Genomic DNA, 17,005 nt, shown 5'->3' with positions numbered 1-17,005 from the left:
CATATTACTACAAGACCGCTGCAGGCAGTAGGTTTTTAATATTTGTGTAATCTTATAGTTTCTGATTCTGTGAGCATAATGAATGACACTTGCTTGTTTTTAGGATTTCCTGTTCAGCATTCTACAGGATCTAATACCACTAATAGGCACCACTAATACTAGCCATAGGCAAACTCATTCTCATCATGTGAAAGTAATGTCACCCTTCGTTCAGAAAATTGGATTAAAAGCTGTAATTAAAGTCTTATTAAATGCAATATGATTAAAATATGCCTTTTTTAAGAATGTATGCTTGGAATGTATTAAAACATGCCAAAAGTGGGCGTACATCTGAACCACTGAACATACAGTATCATTTTGATGCTTACAGCATACCTATTTTTTCGAATACAAGTTACACTGAATGTTTTAAAACTTACGAGACCTCAACTTTAATAATATTTTATCTGGATATTCTGAATCTTCTTCTGTGTTTTGACAGCCCAATTATCATCTCAGAAATAGTCTATTGTCTTGAGCACCTCCGGAAATGTAAAACAGAATGCGCTGAAGACAATTTATTTATTTATTTGTTTGTTTGTTTATTTATTTATCTATATTTTACCAGCTAGCATCTGCTATTAAGATATTATGCTGTAAAGTGAACATTGCTATTTTGCGTATGGAGATTAGTACATTTCCATTCTCAAAGTAACATGACAGGCCACAGATTGTTCATGACAACACTCAATTACTTTCAGATGGACAAAAACAGGAAGCAAATCTTGGAGGGGGAGCTTCGAGACATTGCTTCTATAACCTGTCACCCAACACCCAGTACAAAATCAGCGTGTACGCCCAGCTTCAGGAAACAGAAGGACCAGCAGTTGTCATCATGGACAAAACATGTAGGTGCTTCTCCCTGACTGCCAGCCTCTCTATATTCACACACTGTCCCCACAGACTGGCCACTACACTATAGACCAATGCTGTGGCAATATTTTGCTTCAGCTGTGAAGCAGTAAGACCATGTAGGAGAATTGACTTTTATCTCAGGGGTGCCAGTGGCAAAGCCTGCAGAATTGCTCAGGGGCCTTTGCTATCATCTCGCCTTCCCAGGTATGTGTTTGCATTGAGATGCATGATTGCACACAGCATGTAGACCAAGATTTATTGCTTTGTTTTGACGCAAATTAAAACTAAAGCCCAGCTAAATTGCCATGTGTTCCCTCCTGGAAAGCCCAAGAGGCTGCTATCAAATGTAATTTCTACCACTTGCAGCCACCTGATTTACTGCTGCAGCAAACCCACAATGTCACCAGCAGAGTGCCCAGACATACAACAGTTCACTGCTCCTGAAACTTCATTTAGCTAAAATAAGTCAATTACATGAGTGTTTTAATCATACACGGGTGATAGGATTTAGTGACACTGCTACCTGCTGTCATTTTATTTTTGATTAATTCGTTTTTTGTCTATTTTCTTCTTAAAAGCATGTGCTGCTTATATAGCAGGCCAACTTCAAAGCAAACAAACTGTTTCTACTTTCTTTATGAAAGCAGGTAATTACTGTCGTGAGAACTCTATTACTGAAATCAGGGATTATTTATTGCAATAACAACCAAGCAGTGATTGGTAATTTGGAGATTGTGTTTTTTACAATGCATGAAAATGTATTTACCCCCTTCCTGTTTTCCAGCATTATTGCGTATTTGTCACATTGAATGTTTAATATCTTTAACAAAAAAAAAATGTCTAATGAATATGAGACAAAGGGAACCTGAGTTCCATGTTGCAACACATTTTCATTTCATTTATTGAATTAATGAAAACAGTCCAATTGTCTCTATAGTTTGCAGAGAATGGTGCAAAAAATAAAAAAAACATCCAGTGAGAAGTGCAAAGACACCTAGTTAATGAGAGAGGTCCGAGGAGAAGGGCCAGACTGGTCAACACATCTCTGAGCACACAACACATCAAAACTCTTAAGTTGATAGGCTACAGCACCAGAAGACCAATACGTCTAAGAATAAGTAATAAATAGCTGATAAAGTGCTGATAAGAGTGTCACTCACTGTAAGTGATTACCTAATGATTTGTTTATTGTAATGGTACCATAGTATGTACAGGTGAAAATTGATCTGCAGGAATAATTTATTTGTGTGTTTTTCTAATGTGTAGTTCCTGTTCCAACTGAACCCCCGACTGCACCCCCGACGACCACCCCCCTACCCACCATTCCTCAGCCCCGGGAAGGTGAGGAACACCCCTCTATTTTTCCATTACTTACCCTTGACACACTGGAAAAACATGCTGCCTGGTTTTGATTGAAATATGGCAAGGTGGTAAAATACATTCAAAACCTTTATTGATTTTATCAGCACCTCGCTGAAGTTTGCTGTTATAGAAGTTTTGTACAAAAATATGTAAGCATATAATTTTGCTGTGATAAAAATTGGAATGGAGTATTACCATTCCGTGAAGTTCAGTGAAGTGTAGATTTTAAGACAGATTGCCCCATGTTGTTAGCAGCTACAAAAAAGTATGAATGTTTCATTTCCGCCATCTTGAATAAAATGGGAATTTATCTTTTCAAGTCCATACCTCATGATAATTGAAGTATGTGCCTCTGTAATGATCTGGAAGACCAAAGATGTGTTTTCGGTGGAAAATAATCTTAAAAGAACGGTAGCATTTCCCTGTTTCACCTTCCTGTGGAATTCTGGTCACATTCTCCTTAAAGCTAATTGCAGAGTTCAGTCAGGTTGGAATCTATACAACCCATTTTCCCTGTTGGTATGGCTTGTTTACCCAAGATGCACCAGGCAAACGTTGGCTTTTGTTTGATTTCCCTCCAGAAGACCAGAAATGTTGCTTATCACAGAAACATTTCAAAGACAAAGGGTTCTTGTGAGGGAAAAAAAAAGAAAAGAAATGGACTTTTTACCCCATTTGGTAAAAAGTCCATCATTGACTGGCTGTGTTTGATGTGAGGTGTAGATATTGTTGCCGTGGGGATTTTCCATCAGTTCTCCTCTCAGCGGGAGGGGTTGAAGGGGAAGGAGGGCAGCTGTGTGCTCATATCTCTCCAGGCTCCCCGCTGCAACCTTCTCTCTCTCTCCGCCCTTTTAGTTTGTAAAGCAGCCAAGGCTGACCTGGTCTTTCTGGTGGATGGCTCCTGGAGCATCGGCGATGAGAACTTCCACAAAATCATCCGGTTCCTGTACAGCACGACGGGGGCCCTGGATCAGATTGGCCCAGATGGGACCCAGGTGAGACTCTGAAACTCAACAGTGGGACTGATTCATCACTTCTGACATGAGTCAGATATTTATCTTTATTTATTTTTTTTATCAATGTTTTTAATGATTTTCAATAAAGGCAAAATACAATGCAGGTGGTACAATCACACAATACATTTGGCATGAGGCATCAACTCATGATTACAGAGTCACTTTTAAACAGGCATAATTTCATGATGGAGAATGTAAATGTCTATAACAATTACATTCTCCATCGTCTCCCACATCATTTCAGATATTTCTAAATGTGATTTCAGCTGTAACTGTAGCATGTTATTTGCCCTCATCTGTCAAAAAGGCTTGCATTGTAGATTGATCTAGAAATATTAAATGCAACCAATCCAACTGACAAAAAAGGACAATTAAGACAATGGTTCTGGATGAGGTCTAGTTTGGATGAAACAGGGATAATTACTACAGCACTCTGCTCTTACTTTATCGAGAGCCAGAGCGAGGTGGCAGTGAGATCGGGTGTTGGATTGTCAGGGAGAGAGAGAGTCACGTTCATCCTGAGAGCTTTAGACTGCATTGTCCAGTGCTATCTATTCAACCAGCTTTGGGAATGAGAAGGAAAGGCTTTTGTCGATATGCTCACGCCGAAGGAAATGGGTCATCAGTGGGCCTCCGTACTGTGCGGTTACTGCACATCAATAGAGCTCAGCCCATTTGTGTGGAGCTGTGGGGTGTAGTCTCACAGGTCTTCTACTGGGAATGATAATATGGCAAGGCGGTATGAACGCTTTGAACTGAACTTGAATTGAACAAACTTTTAATTGAACTGGGTGCTGGGTTAAACCTTGGTGCTGGGCCAGTTAGGCCAAACAAAGTTTCAGTTCAAACTATTCCCAAAATATGAACGGCAAAGTGTGTCACTTTCACTTTAAAGTCAAAATAAAGCACTACTATTGATTGAATATTGAATACAGGAGTAGTAAGAGAAAAAACAGGAAGGAAAAGATCTGAACGACGGATATTCATTCTCCCCCTCTAGGTGGCCATCGCTCAGTTCAGTGATGACGCCAGAACAGAGTTCAGACTCAACTCTTACAATGACAAGGAGACCCTGCTGGAGGCCATCCAACGCATACAGTACAAGGGAGGAAACACCAAAACAGGCATGTGCTGAGAGCAAGGGATGTAATGAGGATGTGTGTCTGTGTGTGTATACCGTAGTGTGTTCATCTGCCTTCCTGGATCTACAATGCTTGTACATGTAGTTCTGTGTTTGTGTATGTGTATGTGTGTGCCTACATACCAAATGTGGTATTTTCAGTGCATTTTCAATTACTTAGATGTGATCACACAGATGGTAAAATAGATGGAAATAGAGTGACATTTGAAAGGACTCTGTTTTAGCTTGTCTGCCTCTATTATTGGCAGCACATTAAAATGATATAGAGATCAGTGAGAGATCAGTGAAGTCCAGCGTCAGTCCGGATGAAATCTGTTTGGTGAGCTATTTTTATGGTCCAACCTTGCAATTATAAAAATACTAGCCATAATAATCACACAATCATACAATCACAATCACAAAGCTAGGTTTCAAGAAAGCAAAAATGTGGTTCATTATTTTAATATTTTGAGTGTCAGCATAGCTATGGACAATTGATGTGAAATGAATATTTACCAAATGAGTCAACTGAAACACCAATGATTGCTTCCATCATGCAGTTTTGCTTCGGCAACAAACCTTTTTTTGCAAATAGGTAATCAGCCACCCAAAAACAGCCAATATTTGTATTGCCCATTTATTTATAAGGTTACCCTTCACCAAGAATGTACTGATTCAAGTGTAAAGCAGATTTCCCTAGTGAATAAACAAATATTTTATCATATATTCACTAGTATACTGTATATGTAATGTTTTATTCTTATTCTACTGACTTACTTATATAAACTTCAATATGTGTTGTCCCAAGTGATAGGATTATGCATAATAATACCACCATCTCTCTCTCTCTGTGTAGGACGAGCAATCAAACATGTGAAAGACTTCATCTTCACCGTGGAGGGGGGCATGAGGAGGGGCATCCCCAAAGTGCTGGTGGTGCTGACAGATGGCCGGTCTCAAGATGATGTCAATAAGGTTTCCAAGGAGATGCAAATGGAAGGTGCGTATCCCATGGCAACCGATGGAGTTTATCCGTTGGAACCATTACACCCCCCACTGCTCTTAAGAGGTTATAACCCGTAAGAACATTAGAATTTTAATGATAAGTGCCGCCCACCTATGGTCTTTCATTCACGCTCCTTCTTTCGACCACCGCTGACGCTGCAGGCTACATCGTGTTTGCGATCGGATTCGCCGACGCCGACTACGGGGAGTTGGTGAGCATCGCCAGCAGGCCCAGTGAGAGACACGTGTTCTTCGTCGACGATTTGGACGCCTTCAGGAAGATTGAGGAGCAGTTGGTGACCTTCGTGTGTGAAGCTGCCTCAGCAAGTGAGTCACGTGCTCTTTGGGACAGTGCATGATTGGTTACAGTAGTGTGCAATATTTTCTTCTTCAAAGAGCAAGTAACTTATTGAATCTGGAGAATAAATATAATGGAATGGCCTTTGAATAAAGAGGACTCGTCATTAACATTGTAACATTACACCTTTCTTTTTTAGCTTGTCCTTCTGTCCAGATGAGTGGAAGCACTTTAGCAGGTGAGAGAAAAGATGGTGACCTCAGACTATGGACCCTCCCCTACGGAAACTGACTGCTACAGAAATAGAGCCCTGGAGAAAATGGACAGTATCTATGGCCACAGATGATATTTGTGCATGATACCCCTCGACCAGGGGTGCCCAATCACGGAGGGCCAAGAGTATGCAGGTTTTCATTCCAACCCATCATTACACCTGTTTATTTCACTAATTAGTTCCCTCCACTCTGGTTGAAGGTGTGTTACATTACATTACATTACATTACATTACATTACAGTCATTTAGCAGGCGCTCTTATCCAGAGTGACATACAATAAAGTGCAAATCAGAACCAGGGACAAGTGCGTTGAAGACCCAAGAGGAAAGTACAGTTCCATGTCCGAAAATGATCACATGGATAAAACTTGAGCCCTTAATTAGTAAAATCAGCTTAGAGTGAAAACCTGCACACCCTCTGCCTTCTATGGCACATGATTGGGCACCCCTGCTCTGGAAGGTCAAAGATTGAAAGTATTAATGATGCTGAATTAGCTGTGGAGAGAGTGAAGCCCTGCCACTATCTTTTCAGAGTATTACTTTGTGTAGTGTACTTGATGTCATAATTGGCTTTGACTCTACAATGCAGACTGTCATACATGAACTCTGTAGTAAGGCTTATAGTAGAAATGACAGAAAGACAGTCCACTGGGTATTTATGACTGAATTAGTAATTTGCTTAGCAGGCAGGCTTCTTCCGTGAAAATTGTATTATGCACTTTACTGTTTCGCCCCCCAGATGTCAACTGAATCAATTAAAGTTATATACACAGTAAACACTATAGTGATAATTCAGCTGTTACAGAGTGTATATGACCCCAAAAGAAAACAAGGAAAACTCTTATGAAGTTTTTTCGGTGGAGACTGTACCTGTGAGTTATAGTTTATGTCTCGCAGGATTTAAACCCATAGCCAGCTGTTCAGTGGTCCACTTCTACTTGACAAAGGTGACTTTCCTCCTTAGGCTTCAGGATGATGGAGATGTTCGGGTTGGTCGGTGGCCAGTATGCAAGTGTAGAGGGAGTGTCCATGGAGCCCGGGACATTCAACAGTTTCCCCAGCTATCGGCTACACAAGGATGCCCTCATCTCCCAGCCCACAAAGTATGCAGTGTAACAGGGAGTGGGTGGGTGTTAAACAGGGAATAGGCAATGGAATACACGGACCAGAATCAGCACTGAACTGACGCTTCTTAGGTCAAGAGCGTCATATTTTTCTGGTCCAGCTCAGGAAACTTCATTTAGAATAATCCTTGCTTCCGGTTTTCTGAAAAAAATTAAATAAATGTAATGTCGTTGAAATAATTATTTATCTTATTTTAACACTGTATGGTTCATGACCTGGAGCAAATTAACATTTGTCTTTAACTATGACTTGTAAAAAAAGCTGTTCATTTATTTTCTTCACTTCACTTAAGGGGTAATTTTGGTAATTGTTGAGCCAGACTGATAGTAAAGAAAAGAACCAACTTTTACTTTTCAAAGTTACTGGTAAACGTTGATTGAATCCAGACCCAAGTATTTGTTTCAGAATTTATTATCTGTTTTATGTTGCCTTGAGGGAATGTTCCAGCGATGTCTCTTGACATTATAAAGAGATATGCGCTGTATCTGCGGTCTCACAGGTCAGATAGAAAAAAGCATTATTCCCAAAACGTGTATATTTTACAACATGCCTTAGACTATAGGACCAATTTACAGCCTCCCACTGAAAAGTATATTATGAGAAAAATAAAGCAATTTGTTTAGGGCATGTGTCTGTGTGTATATATTGTGTTCTTCTGCCATGTTCAGTGCTTGCACATGTAGCTCTCTGTGTGTGGATTCGTAAAAGAGAAATATCTGTAAAATAAATGTAACGTGTGCCAAACTATGGGTGTGTACAGTATAATTATAAGTGTCATTAGAACTCCCTGTACACTGTGTGTCCCACTCCACCTCAGGTACCTGCACCCTGAAGGCCTGCCATCAGACTACACCATCACCGTGCTGTTCCGCCTGCTTCCAGAAACTCCTCAAGAGCCATTTGCATTATGGGAAGTCCTTAACAAAGACAACGAACCCCTGGTGGGCCTTATCCTGGACAGTGAGTAGGCTGCTCGCATTAACATGGTGTCAGAGGAGCTCCCTGAAAGAGACAGATGAAAGCGTATCACACTTCTCTGATTGCTGCTATTTAGAACCGTTTCCTTTTCTGAGTCTCTCTGCAGGTAGTGGCTGGGTAGCGCCAGTAATGCGTTGAATTTTTCTTTTTTCAATTCTGCACGATAGGATTCTTAAAATGTACCTTTGAGACTGGCATGAGGATTTCAATGAGGCCCATTGCACCCCATGCCAGTTTATAAGGTGCAATTTCACACCATTAGCTAAAAGGTGCTTAGCTAACTTTCTGTTGCTTCATAGGTTACATTGATATAGACTTTGTGTGAAATGTGAAGCAATGTTTCTTAGCTCTCATACCGATGTAAACCTATCTTGTGGCGTAAACGGTTGCAATCTCTGCATGCGTGACATACCGATCTGTCTTCATCTTAACCTCTAGATAGTGGGAAAACCCTCACCTTCTTCAACTACGACTACAAGTCAGAGTTCCAGACAGTGACCTTTGAGGGGCCAGAGATCAAAAAGCTCTTCCACGGAAGTTTTCACAAGGTCAGTGCTCTGTGATGTTGCTGTTATGTTGTTTTGCCAGTGTTTCGATATTAAAAACAGCCAGACCAGTCTTATCCAAACCATTCACACCTTTGGTAGTGTTTGGTATGGTGTACAGACTGAAGAAAAGCCTCCTTTTTTGTGGAAATTGACTCTCATTCTTCAAATCAGTGATGTGCAGTTGAGTTCCTGTCCCGGTGGAATGCTGGTCTTTGGAGTTTGTTATCCATTCATGGGTAACAGGCCATCCCTGGTGTAGAGACTGTGCCACTTTGTGAACTTGCTGAATAGTTTTGTATTGTTCTTTTTTGTTTTGCTCTCTGCTGAAGTGCTTCCATATGCAGTAGCTGCCCTCTCGGACAAAATAAAAATCTCCAGAGAACCTTTTTCAGCAGCTGCATGCACTGAGGGGCAAACAAAGTGCTCACTTTCGAATTCTAACTGCTCACAGCCTGAGAGCTGGCTGATTTTTAATCAAGCTAACCCAAGATGGTGCCTTCCAAGTGTGGAGCTCGAGAACTGAGATGAGCTTTTCCTTTTCTCATTTGCCTCACATGAGCCCTACCCTTGTACCAAAATGTAATTTAAAAACAACAGTATTAGTCAACGGTGGGAGCTTGGAGAGAATTAAACATCAATAAATGACACATTGTGTAAGTTATAACAGAGATATAAGGCTGAAATCATAATGAGTTTGTGTTGTTGGCGGCTGATTTACACAATAATTTCAAGACAGCAAATTTAATACTAGCCTAAATGCCTCAAAGGTTCTTCCTTTCAAATGGTATGAGCTTTTAAGTAAGCCTTTAATAATGTGGTGTAGTATAGCTATTTGAGTTATTAATCAGGCTTGGAAAACTGCTGTAAACAGAGATTTTCCTAAAACCACTACATACAGTAGACATGGGTCAGTGTATTTATGTACTGTTGTAACTCTCAGACATTTATTCATTCATAATTTATAGAAGTGGAATGGGTTCTCAGGTTTAACACATCCTCACCTTCTACCTGAAGCTCAGCTCGCTCCACAGCATATTTCTCACACATCTCACACAACAAATTTGTGAGGCTCCACAGGTATTAGAGTATGGATTTGTACAGCTTTATTCTAATGCTTACAGCATGAAGATTTACCAAAACAAAATCTGAAAAAAGGCCTACCCTGTCTATGTTTTCACAACCTTAAAAATGCTTTAATATTAAAAACTTCATGTATCCATTGAGGCTGTCTATGGACTGTTTTCATTGTAAAGGGTAGAATAACATAGCATATTTTATGATATTAAATGTGTTTGTGCCTTGGGGCAGTAATGGTTTGGCTGGTGTTCTGTGACTGTTCTTCAAATGTCTTGGATACACAGTTTTCTTATCAGCTTTTCAGAAGGTTTTGTAGGATGTGACTGGTGTCCTGTAACTTGGCTGAATTTCACATTTCATTCCACGTGGAATGCAGAGGCGAGGCAGCGACCGTGAAAGAAATTCAGGAACCGAGCTCAGTCATGCTCTTGTGCCCCGAAAAGCTACAAACAGCGGCAGACTTGCCCAGGCAGTACCCTCGTAAAGGGCATATAAGGAATTCTCTACCAAAAAAAAAACAAAAAAAACACTGGTTTACCTCACAGGCACAATCCTAGAAGCAAACAAAGCAAAAACATTTAGCAGGAGTGCCTCAAATACTACGTTAAGAACCCTTTGTTAAATGCAATGAGCAGATGGGTCATGTGGGTAGTGGAATTATACAGGATAGAGTTGAATTCTGGGGAGTAAAACACACAAAAAGGCATTTTGTGTTCCTGGCTGAAGCCTCAGTGTTCTCTCCAAAAGCAATATTTATAATGCATGCTAGTATTTCTCCCATTCCATTAAGATTGTCTGTCAATCATGTTCAATTCATAGTTCATAAATAATGCTGTGTATGGGAGTGATCCAGAAATGAGTGACTTCACAGATATACAAATCATACAGGATGGTGGTAGTCCAGAAACTGGTTCTGTTGAATGCTTTCATTCATATTCAGATATTCCTTGAATTTTCATGTAGAGATTTTTCCACTCTGAAAATCACAGAATTCCACAGAAATAAAACTTTAACCAAATGACTGTTTGTGACTATGCTTTGTGCATGAGCAGAACTCCACTCTCAGCTAGATTTTGCAACCATATGTTCACAAGCTTAGTTTTCGAACAATTGTGCCCCTGGGTTTCAAAATCTATTTTTAAGGACTAGAAAATGTAACTAATGTGGAAGATGAGAAAATGAGCAAAAATATCATGAATAACCAAAGCAATGAAGCAATCATTTCATGTCAAATTCAATACATTTCCCATAAATCAGCACAACCCATTCAAATCTGCCAGATAGATTGATGTCTCTGTGATGATGGAGATGATGAATTGCTTTCAGGAAAACACCACAATTTTTTACGACTTACACAAGGTGTTCGATTTCAATTTAATTTTTGTGCATTCACTGGCTCAATTTCCATGTTAGCATAACAGTTAGCTTAGCCTAAAGACTTGAAGCCTATCAGAGCCTGTAGCCTACCTCCTTCAAAGTGAAGAAATCACTTTACAGCAGTGAAGAGAACACCTTACAGCAACTCCGAAGCTGTCTTATTTACACAAGTTATCAAGTGTATGTGAAATACACATGCGGGTTGGATGTTTGGAAATATAACCACTGGACACACATGTATCCTCACATGTATTTTAACTGTTTAACTGTTCTCTTCTGTCTATCTTAATTGCATCCTCCAACCACAATGTGCTCTCTCCCCTGCAGCTCCACATGGCCATCAGCAAGACCTCCGCCCGGGCCGTGATTGACTGCAAGATGGTGGGGGAGAAGCCCATCAACGCGGCAGGCAACATCACCATGGACGGGCTGGAGGTCTTGGGCAGGATGGTGCGCTCCCGGGGGAAGAAGGAGAACTCAGCGCCGGTGAGTGTGAGCGAGGCATGCTGGGAACAGCAGGGCCAGGTTGCCAGAGCTTCCCAGACTGGTAAACTTGCTTTTTATGTGCATCGCATTGACTTTGAGGTGACAGCACAGGAACATTTTCAGTTTGGAGTCAGCTCTGCCAGTGTTGGGGCTGGATGTATTCTATTTGATTTTAAAGCACTGCAGCAAAGTTGACTTTACACGGAACATTTTTGCTGTTAAGCTCAGTGACATTTCGGCATATTGCCATTTTATTTGAAACACGATAAGATTTAAGAGCTAAGTGCTTCATAGTGATTAATAGAAGATAATAATACGTTTATAATAGATGGAAATGTATGATAAAGAATCGTGTTATTTTTGTACAAGGTACATATTCCAGATATATTTTTAATGCTGTGGAAATGTGAGCTCTCTAGAGTTGGTATTTTTATGGTATTGAAAGACATGTAGTGAGCCCAGAAGAAATATCTTTCAGTCCATGTGGTGGAACGAAGCATCTCATTCCCCTCATATGCATCCAAATTGAAGAGAGCCGAATTTGATATCAAACTGGAATTATGCACTGCATAAATGACCCCCGCAATCATTCTATTACGCATTATTTAAGAAGACTGTTTCTTCGAAGTATATGAAGTATATTATATATTTTTTTTAAATGTTTTCTTTAAACTGGTCAACTACTCAGTTGTTAAAAGGAATATGATATAAATAGTTAAAGCAAGGTGAAAGACACTGTACTTTTGTGGAACAGGTTTTATGTCTCTACATAGGCCATGCCATTTGTTTCTCTCCTCTTTACTGAATCTAATTCATGGATATTTGACTGAATTCATGGAGGGTCTCCTGTGTCTTGTTTCATGAAAGGCATATGCAAGGATTTTTGCTCGCAGATCGCAATATCTTATCAAAACACGTTTCACGGAAATTCATCCCTTGCGAATCGCAAATAAAACTGCAAGGACTACAGACCTCTCGCAGAACTGTTTTTTTTCCCTCAGAAATATGCTGTTTCTGCTGCTAGTGCTGAAACAGAGGCAGGTTCCAGAAAGAATGTTCCGTGATCACGCCCACCCTTTAGATACTTATGGAGTTAATTAAGTAATTGAACGATATAGATTTCCACGGCATGAAATGTTATGTTTATGCAACATTCTTGAGAGAAATCTTAGGTCTGTTTATTCCAATGTCAAGTTTATTTTTAAATTAAGACTTTATATTTCACATGTTTAAGTAGGCTAATTCACTAAACTGATTCAGCACATTTTAAGTAGCTATTGGCTACCTAGAGTAAAGTATTTCATGGAATACATACATGTAGCTGATGCTATTTATTCTAACATATGTATACTACATACGTACATACATACTACTTTATTTTAAAATCATTTACTTTTGAAACTAAAAAAGAAAGTGCACTTTAAATAACATCTACTCTCTGGGATTTAGTAAATGGGCAGGCTTCCACACTGTAAATATCGCCCAGCAAGAGTATGAAGAGTACCACACCTAGTGTCCAAGGCACAATTTGGCTGCAGATAGAAAGGAAACCATACAAGGATACAACCATACAAAGGAAACTGACCCTCCAGGACAAAAAATTGTGACCTGCAAATACATCCAAATGTATGTATCATGCGTGTGATATGGGCCCTTGTGTTTGTGTTCCTCATCAGTTTCAGCTCCAGATGTTCGACATTGTCTGCAGCACCTCCTGGGCTAGCCGAGACAAATGCTGTGAGCTGCCAAGCCTGGTGAGAGCTGGCCCCACTCGTGCCTTCGCGGCGACCTGCTCTGAACTTTTCGTTCACACGCACACTCCGACTCCAAACATCCCACTCACTGTATTCTTTCCAGTATTCCAAGTGCACTTCAGCTCAAATCCCACTCACTCACTGTATTCTTTCCAGTATTCCAAGTGCAACTTCAGCTCAAATCCCTCCACAATCCCTCAGTCACGTACCTGTGCTATTTCTCACAGTCCTCTGTGGAAATGATATAACGTCAGATGTACTTAAGCTTGCCTCCATCGGCCATTTGTGGCACACTGCTGTTTAAGGGCACTTTTTTTATCGGGAAGCGGTGCAGCGATTTGGAGGTTTATTGATGTGGCTGTTTGTTTCCTGGCAGAGGGTTGTGATGTGTTTTACTGCTTTGGGCTGGGGAGAGATACTTTGCTGTTGACAGGCTGATGAAACAGTGATGATAATAATAACCTGAGGCCCAAAGGCATCACAGCAGAGGTAATGCACACACTTTAGAGCTGTGAAGGACCACACAGCTTCTCTGTGCTTCCAGCTTCAGGTGTACAGACTTACAGGCTCTGTGGGTGTGTGTAGATAGGTAAATCATCCACTATCTACATTGATGTCTGACTGGTTAAGAAAATCTGCCTCCAGTTTTAAAGTCTTATCTTATTTCTTTCACTCATTTTGAGTCCTACATCCAATGGCAATTTAATCCTTAGTGGATCTTGACAGACTTTTACCAATGCATAATTGTCAGATACTGATCGATTCAGTGAACTCAACTGTGCATGTGTCTGTATGTCTGTGTGCTTTGTGTGCTGACAGTCTCCAATTACGTGGACTGATAGTGTTGTGTGTTATACAGTCCATGTTCTGACTGCATCACACCTTGATATGTTTGTACTAACAGTCTCTGTCTGGGTGTGTGTTTCAGCGAGTGGAAGCTGACTGCCCTGCTATGCCCAAAGCATGCACCTGCACCCAGGACAGCAAAGGCCCACCTGGCCCTTCAGGAATCCCAGTGAGTACCCTCTCTTCCAGCCCAATGGGGTCAGCAATGGTGTGGAAATGGCAGTGCTCAACTTGGCAATGCAGAACAGTATACACCTTTCCAGATCGAATTGAGTCATGTTTTCAGATATCACAGAGACCCATTATTTACTGTGATTAACACATGCAGTGCTGCCCCATACTGTGTGATTCTTTCATGTGGCCATATTGGAGAATATTTGACTAAAGGTTAACCACCGTGTCGATGGGAGTGAATAATGGTTAACTGTATTGGAGACAGGGATTAACTGTTGGAGACGGGATTGCTTATTTATCTGTGTCACATGCGGTTGGGACATGCCAGGGATGTGCAAGCTATTCTGGAGAAGTGTACAAGTGGATATTTTTCTTTTAGTGGGTTCAACTTGACATGTCAACAAAAATAAATAACCTCATTCAAAGGGCTGCCATTTCATTCACTGGACCATGTGTCATTTTCATACTTGAAAAAAATGAACAACCATAGTGTGTGCTCACCTATGGTTGTCCGGCTTTATTTTTCAATATTTTAGGACTAGGAGAATAATATTTAAAAGTTTGATCAAGACACTTGCAGTTTCTAATCAGCATCATTGGGCTACTTAATTGTCTTGGAGTACATATTGATTAAATATGTAAAAGATCTAGTCCCACCAATGGTGCTGGCCAGAGTTTACCTTCTGAAGCTGGGAGTGCATTAAGAGTGCCAAAACTTCCCATAATCCTCTGCCTGAGCTGCAGCTGTGTTCCACCACAGTCGAAGCACTGTCAGTCCAAGTTCTGCCAACTTAGGTCACCTAGATAAAGAAAATTCCAGTGGCCTGAACATGGCAGCATTCCTCACTGTTAGTGAAACATCCCAATGTGTGCTGATGTCATATCCAAAGCCAGTATTTGGTCAAATTGAATGGTCTTACGGGTTTCATCTGTGGGTAAAATATTCAGTAAAGTTGGATGCTGTTTTTCCCTGCAGTAATTTTGATGTTGCAAGCAATAATGCTACAACCACCAGTTGCAGGTAGCAGTTGTGCATGCTACCCCAGGAGAGCCTGGGGGCTTGTGCTTGTCTAGTTCACTACAGCCGTTCTTCTGTGGGCAATATGTTGTACAACTGCACTGTGCTCCGACTCTGAAAAAGTGGTTGCAGATGTGTTGTACTCGTCAGATTGATGTAACACGGTGCATTATTAACAGTAAAGATGCAATTGTGAATGTTCCATCAGAGGTGACAAACCATGAGAATACACTGATCGATATCTGCCAGGTCTCAGGGCTTTTAATCCAAATCAATAGTGATCCTATCTTTGAGATGAGTACATTTGTGGCGCATGTGTCTGGCACCTTGGAGTCAGATTGCCCCGTCCCATTCGGTGGATGTGTGCAGAGCTGGTGAGGTTATTGGTTCTTCGTTGGAGGCACGAAAAGAAATCCGCAAAGATTGTCTGGGAAGAGCATTTTCAGACTCCTGAGGATTTAGATCCCACTGAAGCAAAGACATTGAGCAGGTAATTGTCTAACAGTTCTGTTCTCCACTCTTAGACAAACAGTATGACTACCCCACATCTACTCCCAGTCAGTCTTTGCAGCTCTCCCTGCTCAATTTTTGACATCACCAGGGTGTGAACTACAAATGTGTAAATTGCGTACAAAAAATGCAACAGCACAACCAAAAACCGTTTCTTAAATACCTTCATTCAGGTAAAAAGATAGCAATCAAAGGCGTCATCTCTTGTGCCACCAAAGGAGTTGCAGTGGCCTCCAGAATGATTGGCACCCTTGATAAATAATATTATGCACTAAAAAATTATGTGATAAGGTTAGAGAACACATTTGGAGGGATTTTTGACCATTCCTCCATGCAGAACCTTTCAGAATCTTCAGTCCAGACCACAGGTTTTTAGTTGGATTTAAGTCTGGAGACATGGAATTATGGCCATTGCAGAACATGGTAACCATTTCTGTTTGGAGTTTGATGTATGTTTAGAGTCATTATCTTGCTGGACAATATACCTACGACCAAGTCTCAGCTTCCTAGCAGAAGCAACCAGATCTTCTGCCAAGATTTCCTGGTACTTTATTGAATTAATTGTTCCATTGCTCTTAAATAGTGCCATTGGGATCAAAACATCTCCAAAACATCAATGACCCTCCTCAATATTGGTATGAGGTGCTTCTCCTTGTATGCATTCCATTTTGCCACCAAACATAATGATGGTGTGTAATGCCAAAATAGTTTTATCTGACCATAACACTCTCTTGCAGTCATAATTTCAATGAGGTTTGGCAAACTTGAGATGCTTGGTTTTGTTTATTGTGCTCAGTAAGGCCTGTCTTTGTGCCACCCTTCCAAAGAGTTTGTTGGTATGGAGGTGCTATTTTATTATTCTTTTTGAGACTTGGCGACCCCAAGACATAACCAAAAACTGCTATCCTTGGGTTACTTATGGCCTCCCTCACCATCTTCCTTAACATCTGTGGGGATAATATGCACTTGCGTCCTTTTCCTGGCAAGTTTGCAACCTTTCCATATATTTTAAGCCTTTGTATTATTGCCATTACAGTGCTAAGTGGTATGTTGTAACCATTACTAGACTTGCGATGGTCAATTACCATCTGTGTCTTCTGAATTGACAGTTCTGTGGCTTTTCCCATGCTGATGGTTGACAAA

The 17,005-nt window shown here is 40.6% G+C and overlaps 1 protein-coding gene across 1 annotated transcript in view; it reads left to right on the top strand.

Moving 5' to 3' along the window:
- Positions 1-17,005, top strand: part of LOC133136448 (collagen alpha-1(XIV) chain-like) — an 81,251-nt gene that overhangs the window by 51,077 nt on the left and 13,169 nt on the right. The window contains exons 26-38 of the mRNA XM_061253929.1: positions 741-887; positions 2,161-2,235; positions 3,112-3,251; positions 4,273-4,396; positions 5,249-5,392; positions 5,560-5,724; positions 5,895-5,933; positions 6,934-7,072; positions 7,912-8,054; positions 8,511-8,620; positions 11,402-11,560; positions 13,237-13,314; positions 14,243-14,329. Of these exons, the coding sequence (XP_061109913.1) occupies positions 741-887; positions 2,161-2,235; positions 3,112-3,251; positions 4,273-4,396; positions 5,249-5,392; positions 5,560-5,724; positions 5,895-5,933; positions 6,934-7,072; positions 7,912-8,054; positions 8,511-8,620; positions 11,402-11,560; positions 13,237-13,314; positions 14,243-14,329 (1,550 nt within the window). The remainder of the gene's footprint in view (positions 1-740; positions 888-2,160; positions 2,236-3,111; positions 3,252-4,272; positions 4,397-5,248; positions 5,393-5,559; positions 5,725-5,894; positions 5,934-6,933; positions 7,073-7,911; positions 8,055-8,510; positions 8,621-11,401; positions 11,561-13,236; positions 13,315-14,242; positions 14,330-17,005) is intronic.

The sequence above is a fragment of the Conger conger genome, chromosome 9 (assembly GCF_963514075.1).
Source record: "Conger conger chromosome 9, fConCon1.1, whole genome shotgun sequence".
NCBI lineage: Eukaryota > Metazoa > Chordata > Actinopteri > Anguilliformes > Congridae > Conger > Conger conger.
This window is presented reverse-complemented; position numbering and strand designations above follow the sequence as displayed.